At 40.9% G+C, this 21,939-nt stretch overlaps 1 protein-coding gene across 1 annotated transcript in view; it reads right to left on the bottom strand.

Moving 5' to 3' along the window:
• DSC1 (desmocollin 1) overlaps nucleotides 1-21,203 on the bottom strand; it is a 36,272-nt gene extending 15,069 nt beyond the window's left edge. Inside the window, exons 1-9 of the mRNA XM_065398968.1 lie at nucleotides 21,129-21,203; nucleotides 17,983-18,067; nucleotides 15,029-15,231; nucleotides 14,367-14,486; nucleotides 12,536-12,691; nucleotides 10,620-10,764; nucleotides 3,582-3,748; nucleotides 1,962-2,096; nucleotides 613-798 (exon numbers count right to left, since the gene is read on the bottom strand). Of these exons, the coding sequence (XP_065255040.1) occupies nucleotides 613-798; nucleotides 1,962-2,096; nucleotides 3,582-3,748; nucleotides 10,620-10,764; nucleotides 12,536-12,691; nucleotides 14,367-14,486; nucleotides 15,029-15,231; nucleotides 17,983-18,067; nucleotides 21,129-21,203 (1,272 nt within the window). The remainder of the gene's footprint in view (nucleotides 1-612; nucleotides 799-1,961; nucleotides 2,097-3,581; nucleotides 3,749-10,619; nucleotides 10,765-12,535; nucleotides 12,692-14,366; nucleotides 14,487-15,028; nucleotides 15,232-17,982; nucleotides 18,068-21,128) is intronic.
• Between the last annotated feature and the right edge of the window lie 736 nt (nucleotides 21,204-21,939).

Here is a 21,939-nt window from a genome sequence, read left to right as displayed (position 1 = left end):
CATTAGTATGATGCATTCTTTAGGTACTTAGTCTCAATGTACACTTTACAGGCTTGTCTACATTACATCACAATCTGGACCATGAGGGTGGGGGGCAGGATGTGAATTGCAGGGCACTCCAAAGCATTGTGCTGTAACTGCTCCATATAGACCCTGCTGGTGTGAACTAAAAAAAAGGTACCTAGTTCATGTTGATGTAGTCCTGTTTCAATTAGTGAAAGGCACCATTCCTTGTCAAAACCAGATTAAACCAAATGTGGAATTTGGGCCTAGCTATTACAGAATTAAAATGAATTACTCCACTCCCTCCCCAAAAAACATTAGGAAAACTCAAAAAAAAAAAAGGGAAACATCTAAACATTTTATCAAATCTCACTAAACATGTTGTCCAATTTGCTACACATTTTCCAGAAAAATTCCACCCTGAGAGAAATATCAGGTGAATTTGTTTGTTCAATTTGGGGAGGAAGCAGAGCCAAAATCCAACAGACAATTATGTGTTATTAACTAAACAGAATTTATAGCTACAACAAAAAAGTGAAAACTAGATGTGGGTTTTTGTTTTGCTTTTTAAAAAACAGACTTTTGGCTGATGTTTTCATCTTTGCTTACCTTAACAACACATAATACCCCTTCATTTGTTCTTCCATCTGTTGTAATAGCGAAATGATTATCTTCATTTCCTTTTACAATGCTGAATCTACAGTTCCAGGCAGGTGAGTTAGGCTCATCCTTGTCCAAACAAGGAATTCTCAGTATTTCCACATTCACTCGGTTTTCCAGTACTTTTGTTTCATACTGAAATAAATATTATCTATTGTTTAAATTAAATAAATATGAATTACAGTATCAATTACTTAGTTCAGGAAATAGTTATATTGTGTTTAAATGCAAGGCCTTAAATCCAATGGCCAGTGTAAAGGTAATGAGGTTTTGGTTCTTGGGTTTGTTTATTTGTTTTTCTCTAAGTGAAGCGTTAAGCATCCCTTTCTGTGATTGTAGGCAAAATTCACTGGTTGAAATCTTAGTTCCATTGACTTCACTTGGGCCAGGATTTCATCCGGAGAATTTCGCCTTCGCCAAAAGGAATACTTAGAGAACAAACAAAAACATAAAACCTCACTACAGCAGCTTTATAGTTTAAACTGCTACCAAAGTGACATGAGCTAAACCAGAAAAAGATAATCTTGTACCAGAATAAGAGTGTCCTTTGTGAAGAGTTATACCAGTATAACTATAGTGGCTTAAATTCACTCTTTTCCTTATACCAGTATAACTTCCTATGTAGGCAAGCCCTTAGATGGTCTGGTTGGATGACTGGGAGAATCCAGTCAGAGATGATTAAAAAAAAAAAAAAAAAAGACTTCCCATCTAGGCCCTGTAATAAAGATAGTTGAGAAATATGGTATTTGGAAACCAGGGACACAGAGAAAGGGATAAACAGTCCAGGAGAGTCACTCTTGGAGAAACAAACAGGGTCCCAGCTGGATCCCAAGAGCTCCTTAGTTTCCTTGGAAAAAATGTATATTGGGTCTGTTCTTTTCCTGTAATTCCATAGGAAAACCCATCTAAATTTAGTTTGCAATGAAGCATAAGATTAGAGAAGAGTAAATATGCATGTATACTATTTATTATTTTGAAACAGTTTTATCTAATGCTTTGTTCCATTTGCTAATAAATATACTTCTTGTAAAAAGGCTGTTGGTCAATGTACGTCACTGATCAGAAGGCTGTCTGAAGAGAGGATCAAGCAGGTTTCTGAACTCTCATCGGGCCTGTTGGCATGGACAGGGTATTGTACCAGATTCTGCTGCAAGAGTGGGAAAACTGCAAGATTCCACCCCAAGACAGGTAAGGGTACGAGGTCTAACACCTCAAGGGGTGCACTCAGAATCCAAAAAGGGACAGAGGTGCAATCAACCCCACAATTGTGACAGAGGCATAACAACAAACAAACTTACAGATGAATGGCCAAAATATGGGGCATTGTCATTTATATCTCCAACGTTAATGACAACTGTTCCCGTATTACACAAACCGAAAGACTGACCATCCATATCTCGTACTTCAATTAGCAATACATGTTTGCTTATTATCTGAAAATGAACATAAAAAAATGGTTACAGATAAAACTTTCACATTCATGTAATAGTCTGTCACTTTTATTGTAGAATTAAATGCTTTACTTCCTTCCCCTTCTTTCTAAAGATATATTAAACATGTAATTATTTTCTAGGATAAAAGAAATAAGACAACCAGCTTTATGAATAGAAAAAACTGTGAAAAACACAAGGAAAATATTTTTCAGTGGCTAAGCAATACCAGAGCTCAGAAAGTTTTACTAGAAACTTATTAGTCATGTTGAATACCAGAGAAGGATCTCTATAATGTCCTACACCCACAATTGTCTCCTCTTCCCTATAATATATATTTATTACACACACACACACACACACACACACACAAGAGCCAGGTCTTCCCCATCACACGCACACCTGTCTGCTGGGAAAAGCAGCAAGGAGTTCTACATAGTCTGATACACTATTGTCTGGTGGTAGTGGGAAAGTTTCCCATATACTATGCTGTCTCTTCCTGGGTCTTCTGATGCTGAACAGCTTCACCCACTGGTTGCTGCTCTTTTCTCTCACCCTTCTGGTGAAGGGGATTTCCACTGTCTTCTCCCACTACTCATGGATGGAGCAAAACAGTATATCTTTTAACTCCATAATCTTGTGCTGACCTCTCTCATGCTACACCTTGAGTAAAAGAGTGGAAGTGCTTTTGTGATAAGTCTTGATATGATAAGGCATGCTTGTCAGCAAGGTCTGACAACACATCCAGATAGGATCATTGAGGGGAGGGGAAAAAAAGCATTTAACTGGACAATAATTTGAGTCACAGCAGTAAGATGCCTAACAACACCTGAGAGAGAGTGGATCTGGTAGATTAGGGCTCCCTAGATTTGCTGGGCTAAATTTGGTTTGTTGGGAAGAGGGGACAATTTTGCTTCATAAACTCTTCAAATTCATCTGTAGGAAATAAGTGATGATACTCTCCTCTCAAGATTCACTTTCCATGGCCATCACCTCAATATTTCTCATTCACAATACCCACAATCTCAACATTATTCTTTTTCTAAGGCTTTGTCTACACAGGGAAAATTGATGGGCATAGCTATTTCACAATATCCCTCTGTATGGACGTTGCAGCCTTCTTTAATATAGTCCACTCCTAAGCCCCACTGCTCTGTTTCTTCACTCTTTGTTGCTTGCCTAGGAACCCACAGCTCCCTTTGCAAGTGACACAGTCAAGTGATGCTGACAAGGTACTTCAGAGATTGGAGCAGCAAAGCAAAATTGACACTCTCACATTGGGTCAGGGAAGCAGAAAAAAGTTCAGACTCCAGTTCATCTGTGTTTTCCCCAAGCTATGGAAGATTCTTGCTTCTAAATCATTAGAGACAATTTGAAACCATATATGGTGCCTCTCTCATCTCATTAAAATCTTGCATAGTTTTCTGTGAGCAGATATATACAGAGTTGTGAAGTGAAGCTAAATATAATGCTGTAGATAAAAGTTACCTCTCTATCCAGTTGTTGTTTTTGTGTGGTAATTACACCTGATTCATGGTGAACAGAAAACATTTGGGGTAATTGCGGTTGTTCTGATACAATTCGATATCTCAGCTTAGTGTGCAGAGTATTTGGTTCATCTCTGTCTTGTGCAATGACTTTTCCAACTACTGTACCTGTATATACACAACATTATCAATGTTAAATTCCAAAAATACCCGAAGTAACAAATACCAAACTAATTATTTGGTACTTATTTGTACATAAGATGGAAACCCCAAATGTTGCTTCTTTACACGACGTGACAAGTTGGGGGAATCTGTGTACTATTTCTGATTGTGTGTGCATGCATGCGTGTGTGCATCTTTATCCAGCTACAGACTTCATTTTGAATGTACTGCTTGTTTGCCTTCTCTTTTGTACTTTTACCTCCATGTTGGGCTGGAATTCCAAAGGGGTAGTGGTATGGGGCTAAAACAGTAGAGAGACATTAAGTCTGGATGGTCCACTAAGCAAAAGGAAGCCCTCTAGACAATAGGCTAGTTCCTACCCAGGACAACTGCTTTAATCAAATCTGTGGTCATCTGAAGCTGATCAAGGAGTCACCTATCAAAGGGAGAGGGGGGAAAAAGGAGAAGAGACCAGAGATTCCATATTCTGGATGAGAAGCCATGTGCAGGAAAGTGGAGGGAAGGGAGAGGGCAGAGGAAGGATCCTAGACTCCCTAGACTGTTCTGCCCAAAGCCAAAGCACTCAACAGAGTGGTAAGGAAACTGAGGCAAGGAAAAATGCATACAAATGTTTATTACAGTGGAACCCCAATCATCTAATCTAACTGGGACTGGGGCCAGATCAGATAACCAAAAATCCAGATAAACTGGAGAATAGATGGCTGGGGCTTCTGCTGTCATCCTAGGGTGGACAACAGCACCAGCCCCAGCTGCCTGGGATGGATGACAGCCCTGGGTGGCTTGGTTAATAAGGAGAACCAGATAATGGATGCTCAGTTAAATGGGGTTCTATTGTAATTTGTCTAGATCTGTGTATCTCCCAGGCTATATAAAAAGAGTAATAATGTTTAGAAACCTGTGCAAAGGCTGTCTGTCTGCTTTGACGATCACATACCCCTGAAGTCAAACTGTAAACCAGAAGGCTCACACCTTCGGTGGAATTCTGGGAAATGTGCCTGAGCCGCTAGTGACAGTTGAAAGAGACAGCACCAGTTTCAGGCCTAGGAAATTAGGCTGCGAAGTCCCCACTGCCAAGAGAGGTATCAGACACAAAGGTCCTATACCTGGGAGTCCCTGCCGAGAGGTCCAAAGCCCAGGAGGATACCTAAGCTCTCCCCAGCACCAGCACAGTAGGGGCATATGAGATTCAACATTTGGATACCCTCTCAGCAGTCTGGCAAGCATCCAGTAGGGGGAGCTTGACCAGCTCTGTAACAAGTTTACTATAAAAACAAGACCTGAATATTATTGAAAACCTAGTAAAAAGTATAAATTCGTATTTTCTATTTCTGAGCATTTGCCTGATTCTTTTTAAATCTCTATTTATGGCTGCTTTCAGACAGATTAATAAGACACACAAAATAGGGTCTTTACCAGAAATACAAAAGATCAGATTTCAGTGAATTGTTTGTATAGGAATAGCCCAAACATAGCTACATTTCTGGAAAGCTTTAAACATATCCAAATTATTTCTTCCATGGAGTAATCTGATTTATCCATTTACTGAGGATTAAATTCTGATACAATGAGTAGCACTGTACTCCATTCATAGTCCCGCTGATATTCAAAGGTCTAGACTGTAACCCCATAATCTGCCTGGTGTAAGAGTAGAGGAAGCTGCACTTCCTCAGGAGCAGAGCGGAGAATGAAACATGACTCAGTCCCAACTCCACCCCTTCCCCACTATTATTCTGGACAGAAAGTAAGTTAATTCATCCCCTTTTTGTGAAGCAATTTACACCCCTACTCTGTGCTCCTGGCCAATAAGGAGAAGGAGAGGTGGCAGAGCCAGGGTTCTTTCCATTCCTTGTCCCTTCCTGTCCATTCGCTTGAAGTAGACCGTAGCAGGTAATTAGTCCCTGCTCTCCCTATGACTGGGCCTTAAATAATCTAACACAGTGAGATACTAAATTGTGAATACGGGTGGCAGAATCTGACCCTTACTTTGATGTTCAAGAAAACAGCAATTTACACAGTAGTGCCTGGGCCAAATTCACCTGCAGAATAACTTCCACTGAAGTTACACTAACAGTGAATATTGCCCTTTGTCTTTGGCTCCAATTCTCCTCCCGCTGAAGGCAACAGAAGTGTTACTATGGATTTTGGTGGGAGAAGGAACATGCCTTGTGGATGCATGGCCTTTAATCTTACTTCTGAGAGAAAGAACACACCTTACAGTAACTAAGGGTAAAATTTTGCCCCTTCAAAAGGAGGACAGGTAAGAAATATCAGTAGATCTTATGCTATAACTACAGCATAATGTAGAACAATGCTTCTCAAAGTCGGACCGCCGCTTGTTCAGGGAAAGCCCCTGGCGGTCCGGGCCGGTTTGTTTACCTGCCGTGTCCGCAGGTTCGGCCGATCGCGGCTCCCATTGGCCGCGGTTCGCTGCTCCAGGCCAATGGGGGCGGCAGGAAGCGGCGGCCAGCACATCCCTCGGCCCGCGCCGCCCCCATTGGCCTGGAGCGGCGAACCGCAGCCAGTGGGACCCGCGATCGGCCGAACCTGCGGACACGGCAGGTAAACAAACCGGCCCGGACCACCAGGGGCTTTCCCTGAACAAGTGGTGGACCGGGGCTTTGAGAAGCACTGATGTAGAATGTATTTTGCTTTGTTTTTTTAGGATGAGAGACGACAGCCCAGGGCAAAAAGCGGTGCTATATCTATTATTCTGGCAAATATGGTCAGTGTTTAATGTATAACTATTGTATAACTATTGTACTCCTGTGTGCGTTCATTCTATATTTAAGTATTTTGGTATATATGTTGCACTTCATTCTAGGTGTTCAGTCCAGAAGTGACTTTAAAACCCACTTCTAAACCAGATATAATGTGGACAAATAATACTTGGACTGACCACTCGTTTTGTAGCTGCAATATGAAGAAAAAAATGCTATAAAGTTTACAACTCTTACTTGCATGCTCAAAATGAATTGTGAGTGAAGAATCTGAGTATCGTGTCTTTATATGTTGGCTAAACATTAGTCACCGTGAAGTCAATGTGACTATTCCCATGCTTAAAGTTAACCGTGTTCCTAAGTGTTTGCAGGATCCAGGGCTCAAATTTGTGGATCAAGTATAGGGATGTCAGTTCTGCATTTTTGCTTTAAATGGTCATTCTCCCCTTCCCCTCCCCCCCATGAATTGAATGGGCTCTATAACAGTTTGAGATACCACAAAATGAATTTTTAACACAATGCCAAAAGTTTATCATTGTGGCTTTCAAAGTAAACCTGCATTGTCAATTCCAAACATTAACCCTGTGATAGGAACAAAAGTGGTATTTCACAATTCTTTATTTGAGTTTTTGAGTAATTATCTTTGTACATTATGGCTAAACTGCCCCCATTTATACAAAATATGTGCAGAGTTTTTAAGCTAATGGCTGGGGGAAAGCTGAGTGGTGCAGAGGAGCACATGATTCAGACAGATGTCTCTTAGGGGAGGATTTATTAAAGGGAATGTTCTATATCCTGGTAAAGAAGACAGGACAGAAGTTGATAAAATACAGGTAGAAGAGAAACAGTGAAACAAACACACACACAAAAGAGTCCCATTCAATTACATCACATGAAGGCAGACAACTGAATACTGACAAATTTTATAAGTGCTTGTACACAAATGCTAGAAGTCTAAATACTAAGATGGGTGAACTTGAGTGTCTGGTATTAAGTGAGGATATTGATATAACTACATACCATAGAATCTCCATGGATAGAAATTTCATGCCTAAATAAGACAACTCTAGCAGTAGGAATATACTACCATCCATCTGACCAGAATGGTGACAATGACTGAAATGCTCAGGGACATTAGAGAGGCTACAAAAAACCACCCTCAATAATAATGGGGGTTTAAACTATCCTCATATTGACTGAGTACACATCACCTCAGGATAGGATGCAGAGATGAAGTTTCTAGACACCATTTTGCTTCTTGGAACAGCTAGCCCTGGGACCCACAAGAAGAGAGAGGCGACTCTTGATTTAGTCCTAAGTGGTGCACAGGATCTGGTCCAAGAAGTGAATATAGTTGAACTGCTCAGTAATAACGACCATAATGTAATTAAATTTAACATCCTCATAGGCCAGAAAATACCAAAGAAACGCACCACAGTAGCTTTTAACTTCAAAAAGGGGAGCTACACAAAAACGAGGAAGCTAGTTAAACAGAAATTAAAAGGAACAGTTGCAAGAGTGAAATGCCTGCAACCTACATGGAAACTTTTTAAAACCACCACAATAGATGCTCAAACTAAAATGTGTACTACAAATAAAGAACAAAACACTAAGAGGACCAAAAATATGCCACCAGGGCTAAACAGAGTAGGAGAAGCAGTTACAGACAACAACAACAAAAAGACATCCTTTAAAAATTGGAAGTTAAATCCTACTGAGGTAAATAGAAAAGACCATAAATTTCGGCAAGTCAAGTGTAAGAGGAAAATTAGGTAGGCAAAAAAAAAAAAAAAAAGAACTTGAACAACTAAGCAAAAGATACCAAAATTAACAGCAAAAACATTCAAGTACATCAGAAGCAGGAAACCTGCCAACCAATCAATTGGGCCACTAGATGATTGAGGTGCTAAAGATGCACTCTAGAAAGACAAGGCCATTGCAGAGAATTCTTTCCATTGGTCTTCACTGCAAAAAAATGTGAGCCATTCTTTTTAAGTAACAAATATGGGAAACTGTCCCACATTGAGGTGTCAAAAGAGAAGATTTAGGAACAAATTGATTAAATAATAAGAAGTCACCAGGACAGATGATATTCACCCAAGAGTTCTGAAGGAACTCAAATATGAAATTGCAAAACTGTGATATATAAAACTTATCACTTAAATCAGTCTCCGTACTAGATGACAGAAAGGGTAGCTAAATGTAACACCAATTTTAAAAAAGCTCCAGAGGTGATCCTGGCAATTACAGGCCTATAAGCCTAACTTCAGTAGCAGGCATATTGGTTTAAACTATAGTAAAGAGCAGTTATCAGACACACATGAACAGGGCCGCCCAGAGGATTCAGGGGGCCTGGGGCAAAGCAATTTTGGGGGCCCCATCCATAAAAAAAAGTTGCAATACCATAGAATACTATATTCTCGTGGGGGCCCCTGTGGAGCCTGGGGCAAATTGCCCCACTTGCCCCCCCCCCTTTGGGCAGCCCTACAGATGAACACAATTTGTTGGGGGAAGAGTCAACACGGCTTTTGTAAAGGGATGCCTCACAAATCATGCCTCACCAATCTATTAGAGTTCTTCGAGAGTAGTCAACAAACATGGACAAGGGTGATCCAGTGGATATAGTGTACTTGGACTTTCAGAAAGCCTTTAACAAGGTCCCTCACCACAGGCTCTTAAGCAAACTAAGCAGTCATGGGATTAGAGGGAAGGTCCTCTCCTGGATCAGTAACTGGTTAAAGACAATAAACAAAGGGTAGGAATAAATGACCAGTTTTGAGAGTGAAGACAGGTAAATAGTTGGTTCTCCCAAGGATCTGTACTGGAACCAGTGATGTTCAACATAGTCATAAATTATCTGGGAAAAAGGGTAAACAGTGAGGTAGCAAAGTTTGCAGATGATACAAAACTATTCAAGAGAGCTGTCAGCTTTGGATTAATTAAAGTGTTACAAAGGGATCTCACAAAACTGGGTGCCTGGGCAACAAAATGACAGATGAAATTCAATGTTGAAATGTGCAAAGTAATGCACATTTGGAAAATATTCCACCTAATACATACAAAATGATGGGTCTAAATTCTCTTTCTTGAGTGGTAAAAATTAGCTTGGAGTCATCATAGATCTTCTCAATGTGCAGCAGCCGTCAAAAGAGCTATTAGGAACCATTAGGAAAGGGATTGATCATAAGACAGAAAATATCATAATGCCACTGTCCATGGTACGTCCATACCTTGAATACTTTGTGCTGGTGCCCCATCTCAAAAAAAAAATAAAAATAAAAATAAAAAAATTGGAAAACATACAGAGAAGGGCAACAAAACCGATTAGGGGTATGGAACAGCTTCCATATGAGAAGAGATTAAGAAGACTGGGACTGTTCACACAATGCACAGTCAACCTGTGGAACTTGTTGCCAGGGCATTTTGTGAAAGCCAGAAGTATAACTGGGTTCAAAAAAGAATTAGACAAATTTATGTAAGATAGGTCCATCAATGGCTACTAGCCAAGTTGGTCAGGGATGCAGAGGTTGGGACTGGATGACAGGGGATGGATCACTTGATAATTTCCCTGTTCTGTTCATTCTTTCTAAAGCATCTGGCACTGGCCACTGTTGGATGACTGGATATAAAGCAAAATGGGCCATTGGTCTGAACCAGTATCACGTTAGATATACTTTTTGTACTGAGTGCACAGAATCTCTTTTTCAAGACTATGCTCTATTTTAACTTCTAGTAGCCTTGATGGTTTATAAGACCATTATCTGAAAATCCTCCCTTCATGAAGTACAGTACCATAGCACACTCAGTAAAGCCAGTTTTTCCAAAGGCCTGCTGATTTGAGTGTGCACATAATTTGTCCATGTGTATATGGCTAACTATCTGGCATGCATATACAGGTGTGGATATTGCATGCAAATTGAAGCAGGTGCAAATTTGAAATAAATTGGAAGTGCTTCGGAAACGTAGCTTTCAATATAAAAATACTGATTAGTTATTCCTACTGAAAAACTGATCAAACATCAGAATTATACACAATCATTGTGGTATGTCACTGTTGGAAGTTGATAGCATTTTAGATATTTATTGGTCAAAAATCATACAGTGCTTTTAAAAAAAAAAAATCATAAAATTATGCTTACCAGCATTGCAATGTTCGGGAACAACAAACTCAAAAAGGTCCTGTGTAAAAAATGGGGCGTTATCATTATCATCCTCTATTTTGATTACATGCGGCAGTGGTTTCTCTGGTGAATATCCATCTGGAGTGGTTGCATAGCAAATTATCTATAAGAGAGAGAAAACCTTAGTTGCCCACTGTTCTAGAGCTGGGTGAAATATTCCTTTTCAGCCCAGTGGATAACAGGATCTACAGAATAATTTCTGCAACGCACAATGTCAAATATCCTTTTCATAAGCAGACAAAAAACTTAATAGAAGTAAATGGCTTATATCTGCAATAGATATTTTGCAGCTATTTGCATATACTAATCTTTCCTTCTTGACCATGGAGGACAAAGCTGAGCTCTTTCTAGCCATTGGTGCACTAGGTTTCTTTTCCTTTTGTGATTAATGGTTTCTGCTTCAGGATAACATGCTAGACCCAATTTCAGTAACAAATTTGTTTTCAGTCAGATGCAAGAGGAGATTATTGATGTTACAGGCTGGCAGTGGTAGAAGTAATGCATTTAACTGCTTCCCAGCCCCCATGACAACCATTTGCATTATTTTCCACAGTTACAAGTGAAAGATTTCCATGCTGGGATCTGAATACACTGACCCACTGTCAGTCACAAAGACACCATCCTTAACCAACCCATCTTGTGATCCAAGCGTCACACTCAGTGGTGCTCACTTAAGCAGAGTGCAGCTTTTGGCAAAAGTGGAAACAGAGGAGTGAGCAACCAATGCAATACCAGCAATTTTGTGTGTGGGGACTATGTAGACGTAGATGCAAGAACAAGCTACAGAATGATTGCTTCAGTTTTACTGAAAGGTGCATTCCCTCTGCCTCTGGGGGTAGGGCAGCACTTTTTGTAGACTTTCCACACTTAATGTTATTTCTATATTCTCCTTGGTGGGCAATCTGAAGCTGCCTTGTCTGACACTTTCCTCCTCACTGTCAAAGTCAGACATACTTGGCAGTTCTACAAATTCCCGTGGCAGAGAGACATTAAACTTATTAATTCCATAAGTTTATCTTCTGGCATACCTCCTTCCTCACCCTACAAAGAAACGTTGGCTGACATTAGCATGCCACACTCTAGTGTTGCCAAAAACAGCAGAGCCAACACTTTGTATAGTTTTGCTTGTTTCTACCTGAGACAACAGTCAGGCAAGTAAAAACGTGTTTTCAGTAGTGCATAGACAAATGGTGTCCAAACATAGCAAGAGTCTCTGATACTCTTCTAATTATGAGGTGCAGAAAGTGAAGAAACAATGGCAGTAGACATAATTGACCATGTGTTTCTTATTTGCTTTCTTTTCAATTAAGGTCTGAGCCTGGCTAACCAACTGCCTAAGAGAAAGGAGGAAGTATATTCACTGAGAAATAAGCCGGAGGGAAGCAGAATGAACAAACATCTAGTGTGCAGTGGAATTATTAGACTGTCTTATTTTTACTATTTCCCTATTGTGTAGGAAAACAATGGAATATTAATGTTCCCAACAGTCCATTGGAAGCAGAGCTATCCACTTCTGCCACCTCCTTACACCTCTCAGCCAGCAGAGAGAGCAGTTTACCCATTTAATAAACATTAAAACTGAACTGAACAAGCAAATGCTGAGGAACTAATACAGCTCTCTTGATTATCTTTTTGTCTCATTTTAACTTTACGTGGACTTTTTCAATTCTTCCACCAGAAAAGAAGTCTTGTAAAACTAGATCTTCCTTCACTCCCACCACCAATTTCTGCCCTGTAAATATCAGGGATACTATTTGGGATAGTTGTCTGAGCACAGATGCATTTTCCTCCCATTCCTGTTAGAACACACCAGTGAAGTACTTTAGCAATAGAATGAAAATACATTTAATTGTGTATACAATTTAGGCCCTTACCGTAAAGCTTGGAAACTGTTCACGGTCTACTGGGCCAGTAGCAAAAATATTCCCAGTTTCTCTCTCTATATAAAACAAACCCTTTGGATCTTGATCAATTCCAGGACCAGCTGCAGAGTAATGAATGACGTAGTTTTGGGCTGTGTCAGACTGGACCTATAAAGAGTAATTTGTTAAACACAGACAAAATAATTCATCATTAAACACCTTTCTGTTTCTGTGTTTTCTGAATTAATATAAGTGTGGGATAGAAAACAGTGTCACCCTTCAGAAAGGATGTATAAAATCCAAGTCTTAGGTTCAGGTACTACAGCAGCTCAAACTTTTACACAGAACAGGAAAATGGTCTGCTTTGTGCCAATCTTCAGGGCCGGCTTTAGCAAGTGCGGGGCCCGATTCGTGGGGCTTGTACTCACCGGGCGGCGCGCCGAGTCTTCAGTGGCACTTCGGATTGCTGCGCTCCGGGTGGGGCTTGCTGCGCTCCGGCCGGGGCGGCGGCCCGAGGAGCGGGGCCGCGGGCTTGCCGCGCTCTGGCTGGGCACGGGGCCCTCTTAGGTGCAGGGCCCGATTCGGGGGGAATCGGCCTAAAGCTGGCCCTGCCAATCTTAACTACCTTTATAGTAAATGCACTTCTGAGAAAGGCTGCTAATCCTTCACAAATACCAATGGAAGAAAATCCAGCTTGGAGTAGAGTGCATGGGGAAGGGGAAGATGTGAGTAAAATATATTTAGTCTCAGCATCATTATAGACAGAGCTGCCAGGTGTAGCTAAGGTTGCCTAATGCTTTTCATTAGAAACCCCTATTTTCAATCACTCACTCATAACCATTCTGGTTAACATTTGCTATGTCTGAGATTGACTTTTTAGGCAAAACTGGTTCAGCTATTTATGACTCGAAGTGGTCTGTGGGGGTTTTTGCCACTGTTAGTTCTTACTAAAAAGTTTCTTTCAAGAAATCTAGAACCTTCTTTCTTTGGAGCAGAGACTTGATATTGGCAAGGGGATAGCACTGGGGTCAGTGAGATGCCTTTTTTCTTGTCCTCATAAAAATCCACCCAGATTTCACCTGATTATAAGCCTCTAAATAGTAGTATTTACACATAAGTAGAGCTTTTTAGAGGAATGCTGCTAAAATCTCCAGAAGTGCAATAAGCATGCTCCAGACCCACAGATCTCCATAGCAACTGCAATGAACATGTTTTCAGGCCCCACCCGGTCTCCTACAAAGTAGGCAGAGAGCTAGTGCTCCAGACAGAACATAAACACAGCAGCAGCATCTCTCCTCTTTCGCCTCAGTGAAGAAGTGCTGGGCAAGACTGATGTTAATAACTTTGCACAGTTCACAGCCTTTATTATTGAGCGAAACCTCACACTTCTACTTTACTAGGCATGCAAATAGCATTCTCTCTCCTTTACACTCTTAATTTGGCCCCTTTATGTATATGCATGCTACAGTCTTCAGTGACATGATCATATTATTTGTTCTACGGGACCCCAGTATAGACAAAGAATGAGACAAAAGTTCTGAGAAATAGGACTGGGATTCAGGAGTTGTGTTCTAGACTTACTTCTGCCTCAGACTGCCTATGTGTATTTGGCAAGACTATCAATGCATATACACAAAGGGGCTGAATTAATCTTACGATTTTTTTCCTGAAAAGCAGTTACTAAGGATTCACCGTTGCTTTTCTAAAACAATAATGTAGTTGGTTTTCTTCACTTTTTTGCAAAGATGCCATCTGAATCCAAAGGCAGTGGCTTACAGTATTTTGTACTGGTCAGATAGGAAAGTCACTTACATTATAAAAATAGCTGGTGTATAAAATGTACCTGTTGAATTTGCATTGGAAAAGGTCCAAGAGAGTTCTCCATCATAGAGGATGGGAGAGGAGCCCACCTTCTTTTGGTTCGCCTGAGGATTGTATCTCTAGTATGTCTTGTCTTAGGTGTCTGGATTTAGAAGACCAAAAGAAATTAAATAAAGATCAACTCAAAAATTCTTAAGGTTTATATTCTTATTTGCTTTCCCCTCATTTCCCCCCACCCCCAGCCTCACAGATTTTTCAGAACTCTCTCCAAATCTTAAGGACCAGTTTTTGCTCTTTTAAATCCTCTTTTTCACCATTCTACTTAATCCTGGTGTCTTGAGAATTCTTCAGCCCTGTGCAACATTCATTATTTTAATACTTCCTACCAATATACAGTGCTCATGAAGTTTTTTAATTGCTTAAAATTTGCTTTTCTAAAATCTTAATGCCCTCGATGAACGTCATAATTTCCAGCCTTTGCCACCTCAAGGAGTCCTGAAAAATTAAAACCTATGCACTTATTAGGTATTGCTAAATTAAAAGTACACAATCTACTATACAATAGCTATGCCTGATCATTTTAAGAGTTATAAACAACAACTTTTACACAATGAGAAGCCAGACTGTAAAAAGAGAGTTTCCAAAAAATAAAAAGTAAAAGGTCTGTAGCAATTGTGAGCCTACCTTTTTTTGATGAGCTAGCAAATTGACGTGTATCTTCTTTTCTTCATGTCTTTGAATGTCCTTGAGTAATATGGTAAAAGTCTTTTTTTCAGAAGATAAAGAAATGATATTTGTTGTATACACAGAACCATCTTCTAGAATTCTAAAGTCAGGATCGCTTGAACTGATATGTTCTGTGGACTTAAGGCACTCTTTCAGATTTACTGTAAGAAAGAAATTTCAAAGATTCTCTCAAGTCACAACAAGACAAATGGTTTCAAACTTACATGCCTAAAGTTTGGTTTATATTTATGCACCTATGTAAAAGTGGCCCGATTTTGAGTCTATGTGCTTAGCACCTCTAAAGGTCAGACTACTTTTATTTAAGAATTTAGAGTCCAGCTTCTGAACAAGCTTACATTCATGTTGCACATCCATCCATTCGTTAAGCACATTAAGCCATTTGCAAAGGATACTTGGCCATAGCGAGTACTTTACACAGACACTGTTGGGGGAGGGGGGGAGGAAATAGGTTTAATTTGGGTGACTAATGTTTCCCAAAGTAATATAATTCTTCTTGTGTATTTTTTGCCCCCCAAAGTGCTTACCTATCCTAAAATAGCACCATCACCCATGTACATAAATAATTCTGCTACAAGACAGTGGGTGAAATCTTTTCTCCATTGAAGTCATTGGCAAGATTCCAACACACTTCAACGGGACCAGGATTTTTTCCAGTATGGTCAGATAAACTTATTCATAAAAACAGATTCCATCTCAGTGTTTCCTAAGTATAACCACTGAGGGGGTAATTTGACAGTGTTCCTTTCTCTTCTTAAAAACAGCCTGCCTTACTGTTGAATGTTCAAACATTATTACAGAGCATTTCAGCAAATAATACCCCTTATTGTTCAGCATTCAAGACACCAGGGAATCTTCCTTCCTTTGCTAATGGCACTGCTTTCCCATAAGTGAGCACTTGAATGTGAATTCTGCCTCTGAGGCAAGGTAAGTCAGCATTATTCCTAGTACTGAACAGCTCTGTGTATTGTTATATCCTGTAGGATATTAAAATCATACAGAACTTAGCAATTGTGGGGAAAATCCTTGCTTATTTTACTATTGTGCTATGAGTCACCAGTTGTATTACAACAAAAATGGCATTCTTTCTCAATAAAATGTTAAGGAACAGCATTCAGGCTACAATGGCATGGATAAATATTTGTAGACAAACAGATGCATTGTATAAAATTCTTCCATTTAGTAGTCCTTTATGGTTAAAACTTTTTGAAATATTCTTCTTGAATAAAGTGAAATTAAATGAATTACTTTCATATTCATTCAAGTTAAAAGAGGATACATACCCACCTCCCTCATACAAAATACACAATGATCAGCTGCATAGATTTTCATTATAAAAAACTGACATTAAGGTTAGCTTCTCCATTGCATGTCCTTTTTATTCACCCTCATTTTAAAGGTAGTCTTGATTAATAAACATTCAACAGACTGTGATGGGATAAAAATCTACTGTTCCTTCAGTAGAGACTAGGGCCACTACCCTGGCCCACGTTCCAAAACTGTGCCAATACTGGTATAAGACAGCCTCAGATTCAGCTCTCAGAGGATCTCCATTGTGTAGGAAGATCCTCAGGTGGCACAGAGGCTCTGTAGCAACTCCTACATCACACCCTCCCAGATGCTGCCACAGGAGACTAATCTGGAAAAAGAGGGTGTTGTCTGGTCTTCCCTAATCCCCGTCAAATTGCTTAAACTTGGGCTGCTCAACCCAGTACAAGACAGCCCGAGGATTGAGGAACTTCTCTCCTGAATACTGCACTAAATACTTCATAGCCACAGCTGAGGATTTGGCCATATGTGATTTCACTGCTCATACGTCAGTTACACAGGAAAAATCTGGTTTTGGTTGTTTTTTTAAAACAATCCAAGTTAAATACTATAGGGCTTCACGGTCCATTTTGGTCAATTTCATGGTCGTAGGATATTAAAAATCATAAATTTTCATGATTTCACCTATTTAAATCTGAAATTTCACGGTGTTGTAATTGTAGGGGTCCTGACCCAAAAAGGAGTGTGTGTGTGGGGGGGGGGGCAGAGCTCAAGGTTATTGTGGAGGGGAGGGGGTTGCAGTACTGCTACCCTTACTCCTGCAGAGCTGGGCAGCTGGAGAGCGGTGGCTGCTGGTCGGGAGCCCAGCTCTGAAGGCAGAGCCGCTGCCAGCAGGAGCGCAGAAGAAAGGATGGCATGGTATGGTATGGTATTGCCACCCTTACTTCTGTGCTGCTGCCTGCAGAGCTGGGCCCTCGGTCAGCAGCCGCCTTTCTCCAGCTGCCCAGCTCTGAAGACAGCGCAGAAGTAAGGGAGGCGATACTATGACACCCACTCCCTCCCCCCGCAACTCCCTTTTAGGTCAGGACCCCCAATTTGAGAAACACTGGTCTCCTTCATGAAATCTGTACAGTATACAGTAAAAGCACACAAAAGACCAGATTTCACAGTCTATGACGTGTTTTTCATGGCCGTGAATTTGGTAGGGCCCTAACTACAGAAAATGTATCCCTTCTAGGTAAGCTGTGAGTGTTCAGCACTTGCAAAGATTAGACCACATATTTAGATCTTTTTTTAGATACCTATCTTTAGGCATCCAAGTTGGAAAATGTTGGCCAAAACTTCTGCCTTGAATAAAAAATAAATCTGCTAGTAATTGGTTATAACAAGAATCAAAATGTGCACACGCTGCTGGTGAGCAGCGTTAAAATGTATAACAAAACACAGCAAATCCTTCAGTAAAAGGCTAATCCAATATGCAGTTGAATTTAACTAAGTGGGTGTTGTCCCAACTGCAATAAATTGTATTACAAAATAAATCAGTATCTCCTCTTCATTGTAAAAGCAGCTACAGAAATGGTGAAATGATGATGTAGAGTTTTGAAGGACATTTTGAAGCTTCTCACCTCTGCCAACTAATGTTCCAGCCTCTAATTTAGAAGGAACATTAAAAGTGACTTTCTTGCAAGCTTCACAAAATAAACTCAATACCTGAAAAGGAAAGAAAACAAAAAAGAATAGTCACCCTTGCTGTGAAAGTATTTTTAAACATTGTTTGAAATCATGGCATAAAAAGCATATAGTAGCTAGATTTTTAGTCATGTTAAATAAAGAATACCAAAATGTAAAGTTGAAACATATATTACATATTTTGGTGACTGATTTCAAGTTACATGAGTAATGAGACATACAGGGAGGTTTTTTGCTTTGTTTTTTTAAACAGTCCAGCGAAACAACCTAGAAAGTATCATTTATTACAAATGACAGGAAAGCACTGTGGCATAATGTACAGGGTTAGAACTCAGAAGAAGCAGGGTCTGTTCTTGATTCTCATCATGATGTGTGTGACTTCAGCAAAGATTTTAACCTGTGATTGAAATGCTGGGCCCAATTGACGTCACTGGCAGAACTCCTATTGACTTCAACAGGGTCAGGATTACACTCGGCCTCCCACTTCACCACATTTTGAAGTGGGAAAATAAAAATTTATCTTCCTTTAAAGAGCACTTTGGACTCCATGGATGAAGTGTACTAAAATTCAGCAATTCATAAAGTTTATTTCTATAGGGTTGCATTGATTTGTAATGTTTAAAGGAATAAATATTTTATTAATGTCATATAATACTTGGCACATACATATTAATTTGTATCTTCAAAAGTACTTTACTAAAACTACTTAAGCCCCAAATCTTTCAATTGCATCTGATTTATAAGGCTCCAAATATGTGCAGAGGTCTGTCAACTTACATATATCGCATTACAGAATTGGGGCTTCAAACTTCAAAATGCCCATCTGTAGCTGGTAAATAATAACCACATTTTATAAAATGAAATGGAGGCATAGCGGTTCCTAGTTCAAAAAGCAAGCAGTCTTTGAAATTCCAGCCAATCATGATTTTAAAACTGATTAATTCTGAAACACTCTGGATAACCACAGCATTTAAGATAATTAAAATATTGTGTATGCATCAGTAAAAGCGGCTTTTCCTATTTAAATTATTTCTGTTGTTCACATCCTTTCATGAATCTCAACCATATAACTGAAATCACTATTAATTTCCCAGCTAACATTTGGGTTATTTGTAATAGTAATTAATCCTTACAAAACTTCCCTGTCTCTCCTGGAAAAAAAAAATGTTGCTTGTTTTTTAAATTAAAAATAATACATAATATAATCAGACATAGTTTAGGAGTTTTTTTAGGCCAATGAAATGTTATTTCAAAACATTACCCAACAAGTTTAGTCTGATATTCACATGAAGAGTTATGGAAGTAATATATCCAGAGACAAGATAAGAATAGACCTGCTGGTAAATATAAAAGGGTTCAATATGCTCTGAGTGTATATATGACACAGATGCCTACACTTGCATTATGTAAGGAGTGTTTGTTATGTTGAGTTTTGTTTGTTTGTTTTTGTTTGTTTGTTGGGGGGGTGCAAGAGAAGGCAGGGGAATTTTGCTTTCTTTAATTGGATTGGTAAGTAAAGTACGATTAGCATGGCTTTTTCCCCTCCATTCATCGAGATTACATAAGGGTAAGTAAATGGATTGTGTCTGGGCAGGTAAGTTTTCCTGAGAATTTTCCAAGACTGAGTGCATTATATATTAAAATAATCAATTTCGCCTGGCAATAGTATTGAAAGTTTACTTACACAGGGACAATCTACTCACCTATTCTTTACTCTAATTATGATAATGGGGGGCGGCCAAGCTAATGTTACTTTACTCACCCATTAAAAAGAGTTGTTTTCCTGAAGTCAAATAGAATTGGTCAGGGCTGATAATTATATATGGGTATAAATAAATAAGTTACCCTGCACTGAAATGGGCCAAAAACTGTTCACCCTCCAATGCATGGACCCTCTGAAGGAAATAGGAGTACTTGTGTGAGCATGGTGAGCAGGATTTGGCTTCAGATGAATAACTGAATTTGACTTTTATAAATACAACATAAAGAAACTTTCCTTTTCATACCTGATTTATTAATAATAAATATATGTATAAATGATAATCCTTTACTGCTGTAATAACCAATAGAATCACAGAATATTAGGGTTAGAAGAGACCTCAGGAGGTCATCTAGTCCAATCCCCTGCTCAAAGCATGTCTAGTCTGATAGCCCTAATCAAGAAACACCACTTAAAAAAACGGGGGAAAAAACAACAACAACAAAAAACCCACAAGCACCATTTTGGGCAGTTGGACTAAACAAATCTATAGATGTAGGTGACAAAGCACCAAAGTCAATTTAATTTTTGTGACTCATCTAGTCTTCCCTTTCTAAAGTTCATGTAAGTAAGGATTTCATACCAGAAAGGCACATATCCTCTTCACCATACAACATGATATTCCTTCCATGGCATATAATGGTGCCTTCCGACACTTTAATTTACAAGTTAATGTAAAAGGGGCAAAGGTTACTAAGCCCTACCAAAAAATATATATATATATATTTTTAAAGTGAGAAGCCAGGAATGAACTTCAACAAGCCTTCACTGACAACTAGGGCCCAAAAAGGTTCAAATGAATTCAGGAAGTTTTTGTTTGTTTGTTTGTTTGGGGGGGGGGGTTGTTAAGAGGGGGAAATGGTTCTCTCTGAATCTAGACTCTGCATCTAAACCAAAGTTTCACTTTTTTTAAGTGAAACTTATTCAATAATCAGCAGGCACACAGTTAACATTTCACTAACGCTCACTACATTTGGTTTCTTCTAAAGAGAAAAAACGAGGCTGCTCTGACTGATCCAAACAAATCAAATCAAATCAAATCAAATCAAATCAACGCATCTCGGGGGGGGGGGGGGACACTACTCCAAACACACACAACTACCACCGCCCTAGCCCTGGTACAAAGAACAGCTTTCCCCGCGCCGCTGCTTACAGCCTCACCAAAACCTTGCGGGTAACCACTACGGACCGTATCCTGCGCGGGTGGCCCCAAACTCTTCCCAGCGGCGGCAGCGGGACCAGCCCGCAGAACACCGCGGCCCGGGAAGAGGCGCTGCGCTGCTCGGCGCCCGCTGTGGGGTGGGGAGCGCTGCCCACACTCACCAAGAGGCCGAAGAGGAGCTGCCGACAGGCGGTTCTGCAGAGCGAGCCCCCCTGGCGGGCTGCGGCGAGGGCCATCTCGGGGTGGCTGGGGGCGGCGGAGGCTGCTGGCTGAGTGCGCCCGCGGAGGAGCAGGGGGCAAGGCTGCTGTTGCCGGTGCGGTGGCGAGCGGGAAGGCGGCGGCGACAGGCGGTGGCTACTTTCTTTTCCCTCTTTTTGTTCGGGGCGGGTGGGGCGCAGCGGCAGACGAGCCGTGCGGCTCCTCGCAAGGACTTGAGTTGTTTGCTGTGCTCCTCGCCTGGGCCAGGAAACTCCCTTCTCGGCCAGCCCCCTTCCTCCGCTGGCCAGGTCGGGCCAGGCGCTGCTTCCCCTCCTCCGCCCACCGCGGAACCCGCCCTGCCCCAGCGGTGGGCGTAGCGGCGCACGAAGAGGGAGGCGCTAGGCACACCTGAGCCCCGCTTGCCTGGACGGCTGTGGCTCGGGCGGCTTCCCCACCCTGGCTGGGGGCAGTCTCGGTGGCGGCGCCCTTGTACCGCCGGCCTCCCCGCTGGCAGCGTCCTCCCGCTTTCCCCTGCCCAGCTGGGGCCCCCTGGTTGTCCCTGGGGGCGGGGACCGCCCTAGGAGCTTGGCTTCATTTCCCCAGAGAGCGAGTGAAATCCGCCCCCCATGCACGAGGTAGAGCAGGCAAAGGCGCAGCTGGAGCCGAGAAGACGGGGGCCCGGGCCTCAGGGTCAGTCGCGAGGGGAAGGGAGGCAGGGATGTTGGAAGCGGCTTTGCAGGTGAGCTTGGTGAAGTTGACAAAAGCCTGGGGGCG

The sequence above is a fragment of the Emys orbicularis genome, chromosome 2, assembly GCF_028017835.1.
Source record: "Emys orbicularis isolate rEmyOrb1 chromosome 2, rEmyOrb1.hap1, whole genome shotgun sequence".
Taxonomy (NCBI): domain Eukaryota; kingdom Metazoa; phylum Chordata; order Testudines; family Emydidae; genus Emys; species Emys orbicularis.
Note: the sequence above shows the minus strand (reverse complement) of the source record. Positions and strands in the feature narration are given on the sequence as shown.